Genomic DNA, 18156 nt, shown 5'->3' with positions numbered 1-18156 from the left:
TGTCTGGGCAGAGGCGCATCAGGCAGCGTTCAAAAAGTTGTGCACAGCGTTTTGTACAACACTATACATGCACACACACACACACACGATTCAAATTGACTGTCTTCTGTCTTGTGTCCACTGAAAGTCGTTGACAAGCAGCTCTTACCTCGATTCTCGAATCGCTGGACCATTCCTCCTGTTCATCCGCCCTCCGAAAGCACTACAAAGATGGAGAGAGAGAGAGAGAGAGAGAGAGAGAGAGAGAGAGAGAGAGAGAGAGAGAGAGAGAGAGAGAGAGAGAGAGAGAGAGAGAGAGAGAGAGAGAGAGAGAGAGAGAGAGAGAGAGAGAGAGAGAGAGAGAGAGAGAGAGAGAGAGAGAGAGAGAGAGAGGGGAGAGAGAGACAGGGGAGAGAGAGAGAGAGAGAAAGAGAGAGAGCTGTGTTGCGACTCCGAGCTTCACGCTAAGTCAAGATCATCAGTCAACCCTATAGATGTAATGTTATTGCGTCATCAATGGAGGTGTTTTGCACTGGGGGGGGGGGGGGGGGGGGGGGAGGAGCACAAGCACTGGGTTTCCAAATCAAAACAACCTTCATGGAGAGAGACGGAGCTGTGGGCACGAAGGCCAAAGAGCATTGTCTCCATACTGTCATGTCTTCTTGTTGAACTCTTCCTCAGAAACCCGACAAGAATCGGTTCATCTGAGTTGTGTGTGTACGTGGGAAGTGAGCAAGAGGGGAGGTATGGAAAGAGCCCATCGTCATATCCGGCACTCCGACGACAAAAAAAGACAATTTAACGAAGAGTGACAAAGGGCAATTTTACTAGCATGGCATTGCATCACAAGATAAACAAACAACATTTAGGAATGTCTGTGTCGTACCTCTTTGACATAAAACAAGCCATTGCTGGTGAGTTGGTTGTTGCCGGTGCATCGCAGCACATCCAATGTGGCTTGATACAGCTGCTCCAAACTGCAACTTTGCTAAAGTCACACACACACACACACACACACACACACACACACACACACACACACACACACACACACACACACACACACACACACACACACACACACACACACACACACACACACACACACACACACACACACACACACAGTGACACACACACACACACACACACACACACACACCTCAGACCTCAGACATGCCCAGCGCGGAAGCGATGATAGCGAACAGCTATGTTGGACATAGCAACTTGCGCTGGGATTACACCATTCAACAGCTTGCAAGGCTGATGAATTGACCGCCACTATTTTCTAGCCTGGCATCCACCACACAGCTGACACACACACACACACACAGTGACACACACAGTGACACACACACATACTCAGGGCACGTTCACACACAAGCACACATACACACACACGCGCGCACATGCATCCACCCACACCCACATACCCACACCCACCCACATACAGTGCTGGCAACTGAAATCTGACCTCCTGGGTGTTCACTTTCTAGCGGCTTCTATTTCGGGTCTTTGCGATGTGAGCGCACCGCTCAGGGGGTCGGATTTCAGTTGCCAGCACTGTACATACAGACAGAGGCACAATGTCATGTACTCATACTGGTGAAGAGAGAATCATGTCGTTGTGGAAACTGAAGTGACACATAGCATTATTATTTTTCTGAACACTTTGAACGTTTCCACCTGTGTCTGCCTTCGCTAGTCCCAGAGGAGCGAACAAACGAAACACTGCCTATCAGGGTGTACGTTTTTTCCTCCCTGTTTCCCCAAAGCCAGCATGCTATGGAACTGTTTATTGCCATCTTACCGTATCTCCCAGGTAGAGTGGTAAAGAGGCGAGTTTCTCCAGCACCCCTACCGGCAGTGACGCCCGTTGCACAGCATGCGCCGGCTTACTGGCCGCTGAAGCAGCCCTGCTGCTCGTCATGGAGAATCGTCGGACTTGGCTGACTTTGTCGCGCGTTGCTGCGAGCGTAGACGTGACCGAGTTGAGTCGGTCTCGGCTTCTCGTCCTCAAGCCCTTGCTTTCGCGGCCTTTCAGCGAGCCGGGTGCTGAGCTTATGGCATTCCTGTCCATGCTGAATTTCGTCTCCGGGTTGAGCAAGGAAGTGCCGTCCACTCGCCTAGCCATGCTTTCTTCCTGGGGCCTCGAGTGAGAGCGGCTTCTTTGGCGAGGCATGCCGCCGGTATCTCCGCACTACTATCACACACAATGATTGGGAATTCTCCAAAATGTGCACTGCCCTTGATACGGAGCCTATCACATGAAGCCCATGGCAAGGTTCCAAGCAAGTTGATTTAGGCGGACATTTATGTTGCCTGCCGGGACTGCAGCAATGGAGTCTGAAGCACACGGGGAAACACCATGCATGCAGCACTTTCGACGCTACTCGTGGAAAAGATCTTTCCCATGGTCTTCCCGCAAAGCTAGGTAATAGTTTAGTGACACTGATAGACAATGCTCCTTGTGGCGAACGGTTCCTCACCCAGTCGAAGAGGTAAGAAGCACGGTGGAAAATTTCCTCTGCAGCCCGTAAACATGGTAAAGACTACGAGAAAAAATACGGATGCTGCCTCACATGCGCGGGCTACAACAACTAAACTAACTAAAAATAATTACTTGCTTGAAGTGGCTACAACCCTACATGGAAGCCAGTGAAACAGCGCTGCAGCTGCTAAAAATTAGCTTGCTACAATCAACAGCCCGGTTCACAAGTTCAACTGTGAACTTTGACCTCACCACTACCGTGACTACACTGCATCCGCCATCCAGTCGAGTCACTCAAGTAAGCGCCGGGCGTTGTGGAGCCCTAGACTTGCATTTCCCCCACATAACAATTCTGCTACATACATTATACATGTATGTAGCAGAATTTTATATAATAATCTTTATTAAAGGATCTCCCAGAGGCGATGGCCTGTCGAGGGGATCTCCTGATGCAAATCATGCAATAGAAATAAACAGTGAGGAAAACTACACGTGTTACAGTGTATGCTACATAAATTAGCAATAAACACAGGGCTGGGTTGTTAAAAATAAAACAATTATTTTTTATATGACTTGTCAGTTTGAGCACTCTGGCAAGGTACGTTCGGGCCTGGTTGGAAATTTTTATTTTCATTGCTATCAGGTTCGGCCTCATTTCCTCTGTGCTGCGCTGATGAGTTCACAAAGAACGAAACAGCATGCTGTCCGCAGATTGAGTACATTATACATGTATGTACATGTACATAAAATATCCACTTGAACAGTCGCGTTTGGTGGCACACTGGTGCCCGAGACAACCACCATCACCCTCCTTGGTGTGAAGGTGGACGCCAAGTTGACCATCAGCGATCACCTACGCTCCGTAGCCACCCGTGCACGCCAACGGCTTGGGGTCCTAAACAGAGCCGCCCACATACTCACCCCCGCCGGCCGGACGACCGTATACAAGGCGTTCGTACGACCAGTCATGGAGTATGCGCCTCTTGTATGGATGGGAGGTGCGCAGAGTCACCTCCGGCGTCTGAACAATGTTCAGCGCCGCGCGCTTCATGCTATCGGCCCTGGGGCACACCAAGAGTACATGAAAACCAGAGTGTGCAGCTCGGATGGGTTGCTGTCACGACGAAATTCCGTGATTACATCATTTTAGTGATGTAGTGCGTACAAGCAGGATTCAAGCAGGTCTCTTTCTGCACAACTGCAGCTCAGTTGTACGCACTACGCCATTTCCCGCCTAGATCTGGGCCAAATATGATGTAATCACGGAATTTCGCCGTGACAGACACCCATAGCAGAAAAGGCCCCAAGCTGCACACTCTGGTTTTCATGTACTCTTGGGCACACCTACCCAGCCTACTTTTTGTAGCCTGGCCATCCGCCGCACTGTTGCCTCGCTTGCCTGCCTGTAGATCCAAGCTGCACTACTTGCCTGGTCCTCCGCAGCTGCTCTCTGTGTTGCCACCGCGCCACGTCATCTCTACCAACCCCAGAACTCGCAGCGAGCACGGTGCTGTCAGTGGCCATGACCACCAGCTTCAACACCAGCTGCCTGCATCTGCCCCGCTGGCACTGAAGCGCTCGTTCCCACACTGCAGCATCAGCGATTGGAACTCCCTGTTCACACGAAGGAACACGTTATCTTATCTTTTCACTCCAAATACAATTACACCTGAAAGAGCAGCCTAGCTAGCTACACAACGCGAACCAAGGAACTACTAAAACCGAAAACATTCCATGTCGGTACACAACCGAAGACAAAAGGCAAAGATGAAGTAATTTATGCAGCACTGTCAGCTGGCAAAACAGCAGAGGCGTAGCCACCGCACACGCGCTGTTGTACGGCACGAAAGCTAGCCATGATACTATGCAATACAAATGTATGACCATGCACAGCAACAAGCAACAACACACAGCTAAGAAGTATATGCATGTAATACATGAACGGCCAGTTGGAAATAGTTATGACGCCACTTTGTAGATCGCCCTCATGAATAGAAAACCACAAGAGAGACAGGGAAGACTACAGCCTACAGTGTAGCTCAGGCCTTGATACATGAATCACTATTGCAGTATTGGCACAAGACAGAGAAAGGACTGCTCCAGCTATCAATAATAAAAGGAACCATTACTTCTAGTCTTAGTGATGCCATGCCAGAGAAATATTACGTACTACCGTCTGAACATCCTCCCCCTCGCAATATGCACCCAGATGTTGCATGATGCCTATCCTTACAACTACCAGTACCAAGCTAAGAGAAAAGTGAATCGAAAGGGCAAGTTCAGTGGTAGGAAGCTACAAAAAAAACAAAAACAATGCATGAATCATTAATGGGGGTCGTCACTGAGCAGTACCTCCATTCTGGCATGTAGGGAGAGCCGTCTAACATTCCAGTGGACAGACTCGAGTGATGGATCTCTTCAGAGTCTTCCCGCCCACTTGCATGGCCACCACACGCACATGTCCGTCCGGACCAGGGAAAACTTCCGTGACTCTGCCGAGCGGCCAACGCCCTCGCGGGGAGCTTGAATCCATCACCAGGACAACGTCGTCAACGGCCAGATCGCGTCGCTGGTGTCGCCACTTCATCCGCTGATTCAACCGTGGGACAAACTCTTTCAGCCAGCGATGCCAGAAATGGTCGATGAGCATTTGAACATATCTCCAACGTCTCTGCAGTTGACACCCCTTCTCGTCCGTTGTTGCAATAACCAGCTGGCCCTCGGCCATGCCATGAAGGAAATGGTTCGGAGTTAGCGGCCCTGGATCCTTCGGACTAGCCGATTGGTAGGTGATGGGCCTGGAGTTGACGAGGGACTCTGCTCCGCTGAGAGCGGTGACCAACTCCTCGTCCGTCACAGATGCGTCTCCAAGGATGGCGTGTAGAGCTCGTTTGGCGGCTCGAATCATTGCCTCGTGAACTCCCCCGAAATGAGGAGCTAATGGCGGGTTGAAACTCCATTTCACGCGTCTGCAGGCCATGGCTTTCCGGACGGTGGTATTGTTCAGTTGGCCAACAAGCTCACGTAGCTGGCGGTCGGCATTCACGAAGTTGCCTCCATTGTCCGACAGAACCTCCATTGGACAACCTCGTCGGTTGGCCATCCGGTTAAAGGCGTTCAGGAAAGAATTTGCATCCAATGCGTACGCCATCTCCAAATGGACCGCACGAGTCAGCAAACACGTGAAGAGGCACAGATAGCGTTTGTGGCGAGTCTTTCCTCTCCCCTGCATAGTTTCGAACGGCCCTCCGTAGTCAACGGCTACCCTGCTGAAGGCTCTCAGTGGCTCACACAATCGCTTTGCTGGCAACGGGGCCATGATTTGCTCTCCCGCACGGGCTTTTAGTCGTCGACACACCATGCAGTCTTTCTCCCAGTCACGGATCTCCTCCCGTGCTGCTTCGACAAGATAGTGATCAGAGAGAGCTGCCAACGTTTCATTCGTCCCGCCATGATGACGTTGCTCATGGCAATCTTTGACAATAAGCCGGGTGGTCGGATGTTTCCGGGGGAGAAGAATCGGGAAGCGCACATCAAACGGCAACCAGTCAGCCAGCTTGGTGCGACCATCGCAGCGCAATAGTCCGTCGTCGTCCAGTCGAGGCGATAACCTCGCCAAACGTGACTTCAGCGGAAGTGGTTGACCATTCTTCACTAGCTTCAGATCCTCCGCGAATGCCTCGTGCTGTGCCTCTTTGATGATGGAAAGGCTGGCAGCGTCCATCTCCTCGCCGGTTAGCTCTCCGCTCAACTCCTCACCTCCACGGCAGTTGGTGATGAAGCGAATTGCCCAAGCCCGTACTCTGACTACGCGCGTCCAGTCTGAGAAGCGCCGAGAGCACAAGCTGGGTACTTTCTCGGACATAAATGACATCACCTCGGGCTGTGCAGCCTTGCGAGCTTCCGCTCGGGCAGCTGGGTCTTGGCCACCCACGATCTTGGCTGGCCATTCAGATTCTTCTTTCTGCAGGAAGGCCGGTCCTTGCCACCACAGCTCAGTTGCAACCAGTTGCTCTACCCCAGCTCCCCGTGACGCCAAGTCAGCTGGGTTGTCGCTGGAGGGAACGTACCGCCATTGACTGGGCGACGTAACAGTCTGGATGTGGCTGATGCGATTCGCCACAAACGGTTTGAAACGTCGGCTGTAGCTGCGAATCCAGAGCAGCACAGTTGCACTGTCGCTCCAGAAAATCACCTCTGACATGGCAATGGTCATGATCTGACTGAACTTCCGGGCCAGCTGAAGGCCAAGCACAGCCGCCAGCAATTCCAGCCGGGGGATACTTTGTGTTCTTGTCGGCGCCACTCTGCTCTTGGCTCCAGCGAGACGAACGTTTCCCTCAGAGCCACGCTGCACGGTGGAGCTGTAGACCACGGCACCATACGCCACACTCGACGCATCACAGAAAACATGCAGCGTCACTCCACTGGCCACGTCCGGGATGAGACATCTTGGTACTCGAACTAAACTGAGCTTCGCCAGGTCATTGAACCACTGGCGAGCGCTGGTGTCGATGCCATCTGGAACCGGTTCATCCCAGTCAATACCAGCTACCCAACTCTCTTGCATGAGGATCTTGGCTTGGGTCACGAACGGTGCCAGAAACCCCAACGGGTCGAATACGGACGCGACTTTTGCTAGGAGGAATCGCTTGGTGATGCGTTGGTTGGTGAGGTCTGGCGGTTGAACGCTGAAGAAGAAGCAGTCTGCCTGACCGTCCCATGACACTCCTAGCGTCTTCACGGATGGTAGCTCTCCTTGGGATAAGTCCAGCTGGGTAGCGCGAGCCTCGGCTGGAATTACCCTCAGGAGCTCGGGCGAGTTGGACACCCACTTGCGCGGCGTCATCTTGGCCTCACCCCACAGATCCATTAGCTCCCGATGAAGAATCTGACCTTGTTCGACATCTTTGGTGCTGTCCATCGTGTCATCCATGTAGGTGGACGCGAGGATAGCTTCTGCTGCCAGGGGATGAGACGCCAAATGTTCCCGGGCTGTCTGCTGAGCAACATACTGGGCGATGAATGGTGCAGCATTGACGCCAAAGACCAGGCGGTTGAACTCAAAGTGCCGTAAAGGCTTGGCTGGATCCAGGTCCCGCCACACGAATCTGAGGTACTTCCTGTCTGCTGGCGCAACCGACACCTGCAAATACATTTCGGTCACGTCACAGCCCACTGCTATAGGCTTTTGCCGAAACCTGGTCAACACATCGAACAACTCACGTTGGAGCTTCGGACCAGGGTAGATGGCGTCGTTGAGGCTGAGGCCATGACAGGATGCTGCAGCGTCAAAGACGATCCGCACCTTGGTTGTCGTCTTCTGCGGTCGGACGATGGGAAAGTGGGATAAGTACCAGCATACCTCTTGACCTAGCTCTTCCTTCGCGAGCTCACGGATATAGCCGTTCCTCTGGTAGGCCTGGAAGACTTGGCCATAAGCCTGGGCAACGAATGGGTCTTTCAGGAGCTTGCGCTCGGTGTGGCCTAGACGTTTCGTAGCCGCACCCAAGTTGTTGCATAATTCTCTCTTGCGATTGTTCCACGGCAGAGACACCTGGTACCGACCGTCCACCTTCTTCAGCGAGTGTTTGACGATGTCTAGGGCTGTCTCTTCCTCCAGCGAGCGCGGGCCGGGCTCACTGAAGCTCTCCTCCGTGCCGCAGCTGTCAATTTGCCAGAACTGCTGTAGCGCGGTCTCTAAGCCGGTTGGTGTTGCTCTCTCCTCACTCTGAAACGCTTGGCTGTGGAACGTCCTTTGACTCGAGTGGGTTCCCGTCACTCTGCCAACACAGGTCCAACCCAGTGGAGTATGACGCGCCACTGGTTGACCAGGCGGGCCGACCACTTCCTGCTGTGACACAAGCAGCTCAGCATAGTCGCTCCCAATCAGCAGATCGACCCTGGCGGGCTCCGCCAGTCTTGCGAACGGAATCTCTCTCAGATGAGGATACTTGACTGCTTCCTTGACCCACTCTACCGGACGAAGATTCCCGGTGACCGAATCAGCCGTCAGCGCCGTCATAGATTGCCGAACACTGCCATCCATGCTGCCAATGGTGAAGCTTACTGGTCTGGTTGTGAATGAGGTCTGCTCGCCATTCAAGGTGTGGACTGTGAATGTCCTCAGCTCCCCGCTGACGCCGAGCTGGTTGGCAATGCTGCCGTTGAGGTAGCTCGTCGTGCTACCGTCGTCCAGCAACGCATTCACTTGCACTGACTTGTGGCCGTTCTCCAAGACGACTGAGACCGTTCGCAGAGCTATCTTGCCCGGGCCTTGGACCATCATGGTGGAATCACTCTTCGTGGACTCCGTCTCCCCCTCGGTGAACGACTGTGGGGTGCGCTGCTCTTGGTCTTTACCGGCGTATGGCGGCGTTACTAAACAGTCGATGGCGGGAGGCAATAACTGGTCCCCTGTCTCCTGACCTGAACCATTGTCTCCATAGTTGCAGAATTGTTCGGCAGGACTGAGTTGGGACTTGTCCGCCGTCATTCCTCCAGCTGCCGTGTTCCCCGATTTTTTCTTGTTTGACTGTGCGGCATCGGGGTCCCTGCTGTCCTCGTGTAGCAAGTCCCGGTGTAGCAAGTAGTGGTGATTGTTGTTGCAGCCGCTCACTGAGCAGGGTCTGGTTCGTGGACAGTGGTGACCTTGGTGATCGCCTCCAAGGCAGCGGTAGCACAGACCATGCTGTTTAGCCTGTCTCCAGCGATTGGCGACGGAAAGCTGCTGAAATGCTTTACACTGCCAGACACCGTGAGGTCCGCCACATTGCCGACATGAAGATCGTCCAGCCGCTGAGCCCGCAGGCCTTGACCACCCTGCATTCTGCGAAGCCTTTCCCCCGAAGTAGGATCGTTGAGGAGCATTCCGGGGTGCCGGAGGCTTGTCCTTCGCACCAACTCCATCTAGTGCTTCGGACGCTCCAACGGCAAACTCCGCTTCCAACGTCACCCACTCCAGTAGTGCTTGAATTCCTGGCTGGCAGGGCTTCTGATGACACCATCGATTGAATTGGGTTAACATCCCAGCCGGCAACTTGGCCAGGAGCTTCCGGTACAACAGCCCATCACCCAGCTCATTGCCTTTTCCGGAGTCGAGGAGGTTGACCACGAGTACGTCGAGGAGATCTGCGAACTTCTGGAGATCTCCTGCTCGGCCGGAACGAATGATTGGGCAGGCCTCGACTTGCTCGTACTGCAGCGACAGCTGTCGTTGGTCGCCTCCAAACTTGCGGTCTAACCGCCTCATTGCGGCCTCATACGCAGACGGGGTGTATCCCAAGCTCTCGATGGAACCCAAGGCATCTCCACTCAAATACTGCCGGAGGTGCAGCAGTTTCAAGTCTGCCCTTGCAGACGAGCTACCAACACACGCCATGAAAGCAGCCTTCCATGAGGCATACGCCTGCTTATCGCCGCCGAAGACTGGGATCTGTATAGCCTTCAGTTGCTTGAAAATTTCATCTGATGGCTGCTTGACAGGTGGAGGCTGAGACACAGCACGCTGGTGGCTGGCGGACACACCTGCTCCTGGCAATGCTGAAAAGGCACCAATGCCCATGGCCTGATGACTTGAGGCTACCTGTGGCGGCCCACTGGCCTGGGTGTACCGATAGTTGGCGGACTGATATGGCAGAGATGATGTAGGGTGTAGTCCTGACACAGGAGCCTGAGTACTACTGCCCTGCTGGCCTGGACTCTTCGCGACTTGAAGTTGAGGGGCCTTGGTCTCACTCACTCTAGTATATGCGCTGGACACACATACAGCACTCCGTGTTGGCACAGCAGGCTGTAGTACAGGCAAGGCAGGGCTTCTTTCACGCTCTGACCTCCTACTCCCAGCTTCCATTGGTGGCCTTGTTCTAGCCCCAAGCTCTGCCTCTCTGTTACTACTGCTGGAGACACTTGTGGTCACAACCACTTCATCACTGTCTTCTACTCTTGCCTGGTTCTCCTGAACCAGCGCCACGCCATCACCAGGCTCATCCCGATCCTGGGAGCCTTCACTTCTGCCCAGCGATATCACACTCAGTGGACTTCCTGGCTCTTCCACTGGTGCCTGGGCATACTGATGATACGCTGGCCTGTCTGGGTGGCTGTTCCGTGCAGCCGTCCACGCTGGCTGGTGTTCTAGGAACTCCTGATACAGCCTTGTGACCTCCTTCATCTCTTTCTCCGCTTCCTCCATCTCATCGGTCACTTTAGCCACTGCGAGCGCATCGTTCATGCCGCCAGCCCACTCGAGTACGTCCATGAACACACCGTTCAGGACATCCTCGATCATTTCTAATTCGCCAAACAACGACCTCGCAGCTTCCTCTTCAACTCCGTCACGCAAGGCCACGATCACGGCTCTGCGACACCTGGTGAACTTTCTCTTGCGATTCGCTTTTTCAGCTTTCATTTTCACGAACATCAGTTCATTCGATCGCTGGTCACTTTGACCATGTTCGTCCTCTTCGACTTCCTCGTCCTCCTCGATCACGTCGCCTGCCCTCTCTGCCATGGCACCTAAAAAGAGCTCAGTTCTCTGACTGCTAGCCCTGATTGTGCTCTCACTCTCAGGCTCCGGCGACGACATGATCTAAATAATTTAAATTTCCGAAACTGAACTGCTCACTCAGGCGATAACCATCCTCTGCTACCAGAATGTTCACACGAAGGAACACGTTATCTTATCTTTTCACTCCAAATACAATTACACCTGAAAGAGCAGCCTAGCTAGCTACACAACGCGAACCAAGGAACTACTAAAACCGAAAACATTCCATGTCGGTACACAACCGAAGACAAAAGGCAAAGATGAAGTAATTTATGCAGCACTGTCAGCTGGCAAAACAGCAGAGGCGTAGCCACCGCACACGCGCTGTTGTACGGCACGAAAGCTAGCCATGATACTATGCAATACAAATGTATGACCATGCACAGCAACAAGCAACAACACACAGCTAAGAAGTATATGCATGTAATACATGAACGGCCAGTTGGAAATAGTTATGACGCCACTTTGTAGATCGCCCTCATGAATAGAAAACCACAAGAGAGACAGGGAAGACTACAGCCTACAGTGTAGCTCAGGCCTTGATACATGAATCACTATTGCAGTATTGGCACAAGACAGAGAAAGGACTGCTCCAGCTATCAATAATAAAAGGAACCATTACTTCTAGTCTTAGTGATGCCATGCCAGAGAAATATTACGTACTACCGTCTGAACACTCCCTCCCTGCCGCTCTCCTATCCCAGCCTCCCCACAGCAAGAGAATGCAATCATTCAAAACGAATGTTTACCGCCATCTTCGCAGCACAAACTGGCTCTGGGCAGTCGATTCCCTATGAATAGTATGACGCTAAGACAGTTTCTCCCCCACAATCGCTCGTCTTAAGCCTTGGGTTTTTGCATCTTTCTTACCTGTACAGCTCTATCTTCTTCTTTTTTCATTGTTTTTGGTGCGTGTTTTTGGCCGTGACGCCGAGACATCAGGTCGGCAGAGTCATCAATGCCCCACCATCACTGCTGCGTCTCGGTGCAGCGCCTGCTCATTAGTTGTCACGTTTGTCCTAGTCTCCGTACCATTGTCTTTCCTTATTCTTTTCGAGCTGGTTATGTGAACATAGTAAAAAAAACAAAAAAAACAGCCAAGTAGTACAGGTGAAATCCAATCCGCAGTGAAAATGTCGCGTTGGTGACCGCATTGTCAAGGTCTGGTCATCGTCCTGCAACAGTCGACCTTTGTTGCCTTCGAACGTGTAACCAGGGAGTCGGGTATAATACGACTCCCTGGTGTACTAATTTCTGCACACTTTCCCTGCGCTCGCCTTCCCCTCTCGCTCTCAAGTCTCAGCACATTATTACACTGCAGTATCATCGCTTCACATCCAGGTGCGGCGCCTTCATCTTTGTCTCTATCTGCTGCACTAAAATAATTGCCACGGTAGCTTTTATCGCTCCTCTTCTACGCTGTAATAACCCTAGGCACTCTCCACTAGCAGATCGTTGGAACTCTCTACCTGCTGCTGACAATGACATTCGCCTTCGCACATCTGTTTCTCGCTTCCGTTACCTTGTATTGGCACATTTAGGGTACCCTGTAAGAAGGCCTTAGGGGCCGTCCAAGGTTACCAATAATATTTTTAAAACGAAATGTTTTCGTTTGTGGGTGGGTGGGTTTGATGGAGTTTCGTTTTGAAAATAATCATTGAATGCTGATGGAGAATGCCCAGTTACTTCTGGGTGTCGAAAATTGACATCAATATTTTATTGGAATTCGTTTTACCTGCAGAAAAGGTCGGTGGGTGGGTGGGTGGGGGCTGAAAAATACTAAAACTTTTCGTTTTGTAAAAACAATCGGTAACCCCGGACGGCCCCTTAGGCCTGTGGGGATTGCCCTATCAAAAATTCAATAAAAATATTTATAGTATCATCACTGTAGTCTGAATATTATTGGTGGACAACAGGGAGTCGTACTCAAACTTTTTGAGTAGACCTACGACTCACTGGTGGACAACCATGAAACCAATTTCGGCCATTTTCTCTTTTTTTGGGACAGCTTTTGATCATTTTTTTCGTATTTTCCCGCAATTTTTGGCAATTTTTTCTTTCTGTTTATTCATTTCTGCTCATTGGCCTGATTGGGGGACCAAAACCTGCGAGTTTCTTTATTGTCAGATCGCCCCTACATGTGTGATTCTGTGAAATGCAGGGCCGCAAGTGCCCCTGTCACACCACAAACAACATTTTTATGAACACTCATGGTTCAGTGCCAATACCGGTAGTTTTTCGATCAAAGTCAAAAAGCCCCGGTATGCCGGTAGTGACCGTAGTTTCCCGGTATACCGGGAGAACCGGTATGGTTGGCAAGTATGAAATAGGAGATCCCCAGATAGGCGTTAGTCTTTGGGTACCGGTAATCCTGAAGTCAGATTATTATACTGCAGCCTACAGAACAACAAGGACAATCAAGGCTTGTTTGCTGCTACTTCAAGTAATAGTTTCATAAAAAAAGAGGATGGTGCGACTTCGGCGATACTTGGGGAATTGTGAATTTGTGTGTTGCTCCCTACATGGGAGCTCGCGGTCTTCCTGCCGATTTGAATTCTCACCTGACTGACTCACGACTGCCATCCAGAGCACACGAGAAGTCAATTGAACCGTCCACTCGGCAAACCCGCAAGAAAGCACCACTCCCTGCTCAATACACAGTGTTTCGGGGAATTCACCCATCAAGGGCCCTCATCAGTTGAGCTTGAGTAGGCTGATGAAGATTGTGCCTGAAGAGCACCACTTATACAGTGCTCTCCAGGCACAAACATCATGGGATACAAACTAAGTAACATAGTCTGTTACTTACAGAGACGCTCCGTTTCCAGCGCGACAAACACCTCCTGAACACCAGATAGCAGCGTGATTCAGTGTCGCTCATGGAGGTGCTGAACAAGCGCTGAGGCCGTTGGCCATTCACAACGTTGTTGCCTGCAAACCATCTAATTCGCAAGCCCGCGCTGGGGACAACAATGTGAAGTAGAGGTTGGTGCGACTTCGGCGATACTTCTTCTTGGGCCTACTCAAGCTCAACTGATGAGGGGTGAATTCCCCGAAACACTGCGTATTGAGGAGGGGTTGTGCTTTCTTGCAGGTTTGCCGAGTGGATGGTTCGATGGACTTCTCGTGTGCTCTTCTTCTTTTCTTTTTTTGCAAAGCCAATTCGGTGGAGAGGACGGAACTCTCCTACAACAACAAGTAACTCCAAAGCACGAAAAAAGGCCAAAAACTAAATCAAGAACATGTGCATGTTGTTAAGACAGGACAAGTGAATAACTAGTCAGTCCATTGTTCATGATGGTCTCCGACGGTTACGTCGGCAAGCGAGCCTCCGCCACTGCCAAAGCAGCCTGGGCTCCGCGAGGGTGCACAACAAACCAAAATTAATACGCCTACAACCGCGAACGCACATGATACATGATTTCAGAAGGCTGAAGGAAATCCTGCATCTAACAAAGGCCATAACATGTGAGTAGTGCTCACCTCTCTTCTCAGCCAACAGATGAGCAGAGCGTGAGTCAGTCAAGTGATAATTCAAGTCGGCAGGAAAACCGCGAGGTCCCATGTAGGGAGCAACACACAATTCTTCAAGTTTCATGCTCTCGCAATCATCAGGAAACATGAGGATTAGGTGCCGACCATGCCGGTATAATATGCCAGGAGAGCAGCTCAGCTAGAGAGTGGGTCTTGTAGCGCTGTATGAAAAGCATTGTGTGAGAATGTGGGGCTCTATGAGTATGAGTTTCAGGGCTAGCGGTGTTATTTTAGGCAGGAGGCTGTGTGCAGGGTGTGTGGTTAATCGGTTGTTGAAGGCAGGGGCTAGCAGTGCAATGTTAGCGCAACATGTGTGGCTGGTGTGGGCAGGAGGTAGTGAGCAAGGCGTGTGGATGTTGTACTTGTAGGCAGGAGGCTGTAGAGGTAATGACAGAGCTAGCAGTGTGAAACTTGAAGGTGCACATACATGTACTTGAATCGTTTCACCCGCTCCAATGCAACGCCATCCACACACACGCACACACGCACACACACACACACACACACACACACACACACGCACACACACACGCGCACACACACATGCACACTGGCGGATCACCAGCTGAAACGGGTTCATCAGGGTCGCCATAGCTGTTGTGTTTTGTTGGCATGTATTTCCATTCCATAATGCCGCGCTGAATGTTCGACGCCGCTCTGTCAATAACTACAGTCAACTTCGCTTATAACGACATTCGGCGGGGCATCAAAAAAGTGTCCTTATTCGCGAAGTGTCGTTATACCCGAAGTCTCATTATATGTATTACAGTTGGAAGGGACTTTGCTCTGGGCATGGAAATGCTGTCGTTATTCGTGAATTGTCGTTATATCCGCAGTCGTTATAAGCGAAGTTGACTGTACAGTACATGATTGTAGTTATTTGCAGTTTGCGGACGATATCAGTTAGATAGTCACGACAGTGCATGAGTTGGTGGAAATGACAGAGACTCGATCGATGCATGTCTTGGCTGCAGCCAGGTTTTCGACGTACATGTACATGACATTGTACATGATTGTACTTGTTGTGCGTGTGTGTGTGTTTTCTTTTCTTTTTCAACCATTTCAGCTGTCATTTGCCCTGATCATGCCTTTTTTAATATTATACTATGTGCACATCCCTACAAAGTAATAGGGGTAATAAAAGAGACAAAGACAACAAAGGAGTAGTAGGTGCTACACGAGCTGTGCTGGTCAGGCGCAGTGCACTCCTCCGACCATTTCGGTCTCGGAATCGACATGGACTGTGCGGGCCAAGGGGGTATACTATGAATGATAGACTTATGAGAGCAGCTGAGAATGCAACAGAAATGAGAAAAAGAAGATCAGAAAAAAACAAAGCCTCATGCGTGTTTCACAGCACAGTACGTTTCCGCTCAGTTTCTTCTTCAACACACACTAGCTGTATTACGTTGTCGTTGCCCGTACCAGAGGCTGTGTCTACTGTCAAAAAAGAAAAAAAGAAAAAAAGAGTGATTGTACTTGAAGCACAATCATTTTGATGCATAGACAAGTGATGTGAAAGTTTGCAGAACTTCAAGTAAATCATTTTGCGCTACTAGTACGGTCGTCCCTCTTTAATCCGGCACTTTATAAACCAGCACCCTCTATAAACCAGCACAATTTTCATTAGCCAAAATGTCCTCTTCATGCACACTGCGACAGTAGATCAAATGTGTCAATTCAGCACCCTCCCTAATCCAGCAGAATTTCTTTAGCACAAATGGTGCCGGGTTATAAAGGGACCACTGTACGTGTATTACAATGGCAAAACAACTAACGGTGAACGTGCGCGTTGCTGACAGCTCATTCATTTCATGTCAGAGCGATATGACAGTGCGACAGGGTTGAACCCAGACTAGACTCCCTTTGTCTGGCATATGTTATGACGATCACATGGCATATGGCACTCTCCAGCGCGGCGCCCACCGGCCCAGACTTTGATCTTGACATGGCGTTGCTGACAGCTGTGGCAGACTGGATGTCGCCAGCAAAATAATACAATAATTATTATTTTATTACAATCATGTACATGTACATTGTACATGTAGGTCCTCTCCTACCTATGCTTACAATGATTATGTACCACCACTGGTATGGCTGGCATACACGTGCATGTACAATCGTCATGTACATGTACATACTGTCGACATTTAGAAAAGCGATCCTGTCAGCTTTTCTATTATTGTGTTCACATGGCGCTACCTAACGACACCGCTATTCAGACACGTTGTCTACGTAGCTACGTAAGTTTCTACGTAAGATGCTCGGTACCTGGTCCTGGCCTGGACCAGGGAGCTACTCCATGACCATGCCCATGGCTCCTACCATCGCGCGGCCGGCTGGCCGCATGCGTGTGCATTGCAGACTTTTCGTTGTTGCCTTTTCCGTTTTCGGATGTGCATGCGAGGAACTTCCTTCTTTGGAACTGCTAATTGCATGAGCTGTTTCGGACATTTCGTCTCCTGGCCTGGCTTATTTCGTTTCGGCGCTGCTGCGGAGACCTCCTTTCGCGGAATATTACTCAATGACAGGTGAGTTGACCAGTTTCCTTTGATTCTTTTGCTTGTGTTGACTCTTTCATTTACGAAAAGTGTGCTGATTTTGGGCGGAATGCAATAAATAATGGAAAAGCTGACAGGATCTCTTTTCTAAATTTAGCTTTTCCGCTGCCAAGGCCTCCTTTTACTCAATAACAGGTGATCTCTGAGTTGACCAGTTTCCTTCGATTCATTTGCTTTAAATATGCTCATCCTTTCATTTACGGAAACGTGTGCTGATTTTATTCGGATTTAGATCCATTTTTATCTCTTTGCCCTTGCCTACAGTGTGCGAAGAACGCGAGTTCACCTTCTTGACGGTAAGGCTTATGTTGCTGCTGAGGCTCAGATGTGTTGTCGAAATACTCATGTTCATTGTACATTGGTACGATACAAGTAAGGCACTGGTCAGTGGCATACTATCGTTGGCAGTTCCCAATCTTGGGAAAATCTCCATTATGGAGAGGTTCAGTGACTTGTTTGCTTCATACGAAACAAGCCAATGGGTATGTATGTATGTATGTATATTTTTATTTGAATTCGCAAGTACACACGGGCTACAAGCCCAATTACATGGAAGCGAATGCCATAATGAGGCCAATTAAGAAAAGAAAAAAAGGTGGAGGAAGGAGGAGGACGGTAACAAAGCAACAGGGAGGACAATTCAGGACCAAAATCAACAATTGCACAAATGTGAGAGCACCTGAGACCGGGGGTACCTGTGGAGCGATAAAATGCCAAGCAAACAGAAGAAAGGAAATCACAAGCCAATACACGCTAAACTGCACTTGAGTTAGAATGAAGGGGAAAACCGGAGCTCAACAAAATTATAACGTACAAAGTCATAATAAGAAGTCAACTGGATGAGAAGTAGCACAAGCAAAGAAGGTGCAGTCTCGTCTCGTGAAAATCTCGTACTTGTATGATTGGATTTGTTTACTCGAGTCTGGGCTGTTTGATTTGTGAGTACCGCCGAGATTGCACTGCCCCAAATAAAGTTGCGTGCCACCAAAGCAAAAATTACGATCTGCAATCTGTTTGTAGTACCTGCAAGAATGTGCTGTACATGT

The 18156-nt window shown here is 50.3% G+C and overlaps 2 protein-coding genes across 2 annotated transcripts in view; both read right to left on the bottom strand.

Moving 5' to 3' along the window:
* Positions 1-2568, bottom strand: part of LOC135828034 (uncharacterized) — a 28544-nt gene extending 25976 nt beyond the window's left edge. The window contains exons 1-3 of the mRNA XM_065340469.1: positions 1790-2568; positions 866-967; positions 149-202 (exon numbers count right to left, since the gene is read on the bottom strand). Coding sequence (XP_065196541.1) covers positions 149-202; positions 866-967; positions 1790-2161 — 528 coding nt within the window. The 5' untranslated portion in view covers positions 2162-2568. The remainder of the gene's footprint in view (positions 1-148; positions 203-865; positions 968-1789) is intronic.
* Positions 2569-4850: 2282 nt separating this feature from the next.
* On the bottom strand, positions 4851-11054 carry LOC135828033 (uncharacterized). The gene has a single exon (XM_065340468.1). It carries the CDS (start codon positions 11052-11054, stop codon positions 4851-4853), a length of 6204 nt encoding a protein of 2067 aa, XP_065196540.1.
* Positions 11055-18156: the final 7102 nt, after the last annotated feature.

The sequence above is a fragment of the Sycon ciliatum genome, chromosome 12 (genome assembly GCF_964019385.1).
Source record: "Sycon ciliatum chromosome 12, ocSycCili1.1, whole genome shotgun sequence".
NCBI lineage: Eukaryota > Metazoa > Porifera > Calcarea > Leucosolenida > Sycettidae > Sycon > Sycon ciliatum.
This window is presented reverse-complemented; position numbering and strand designations above follow the sequence as displayed.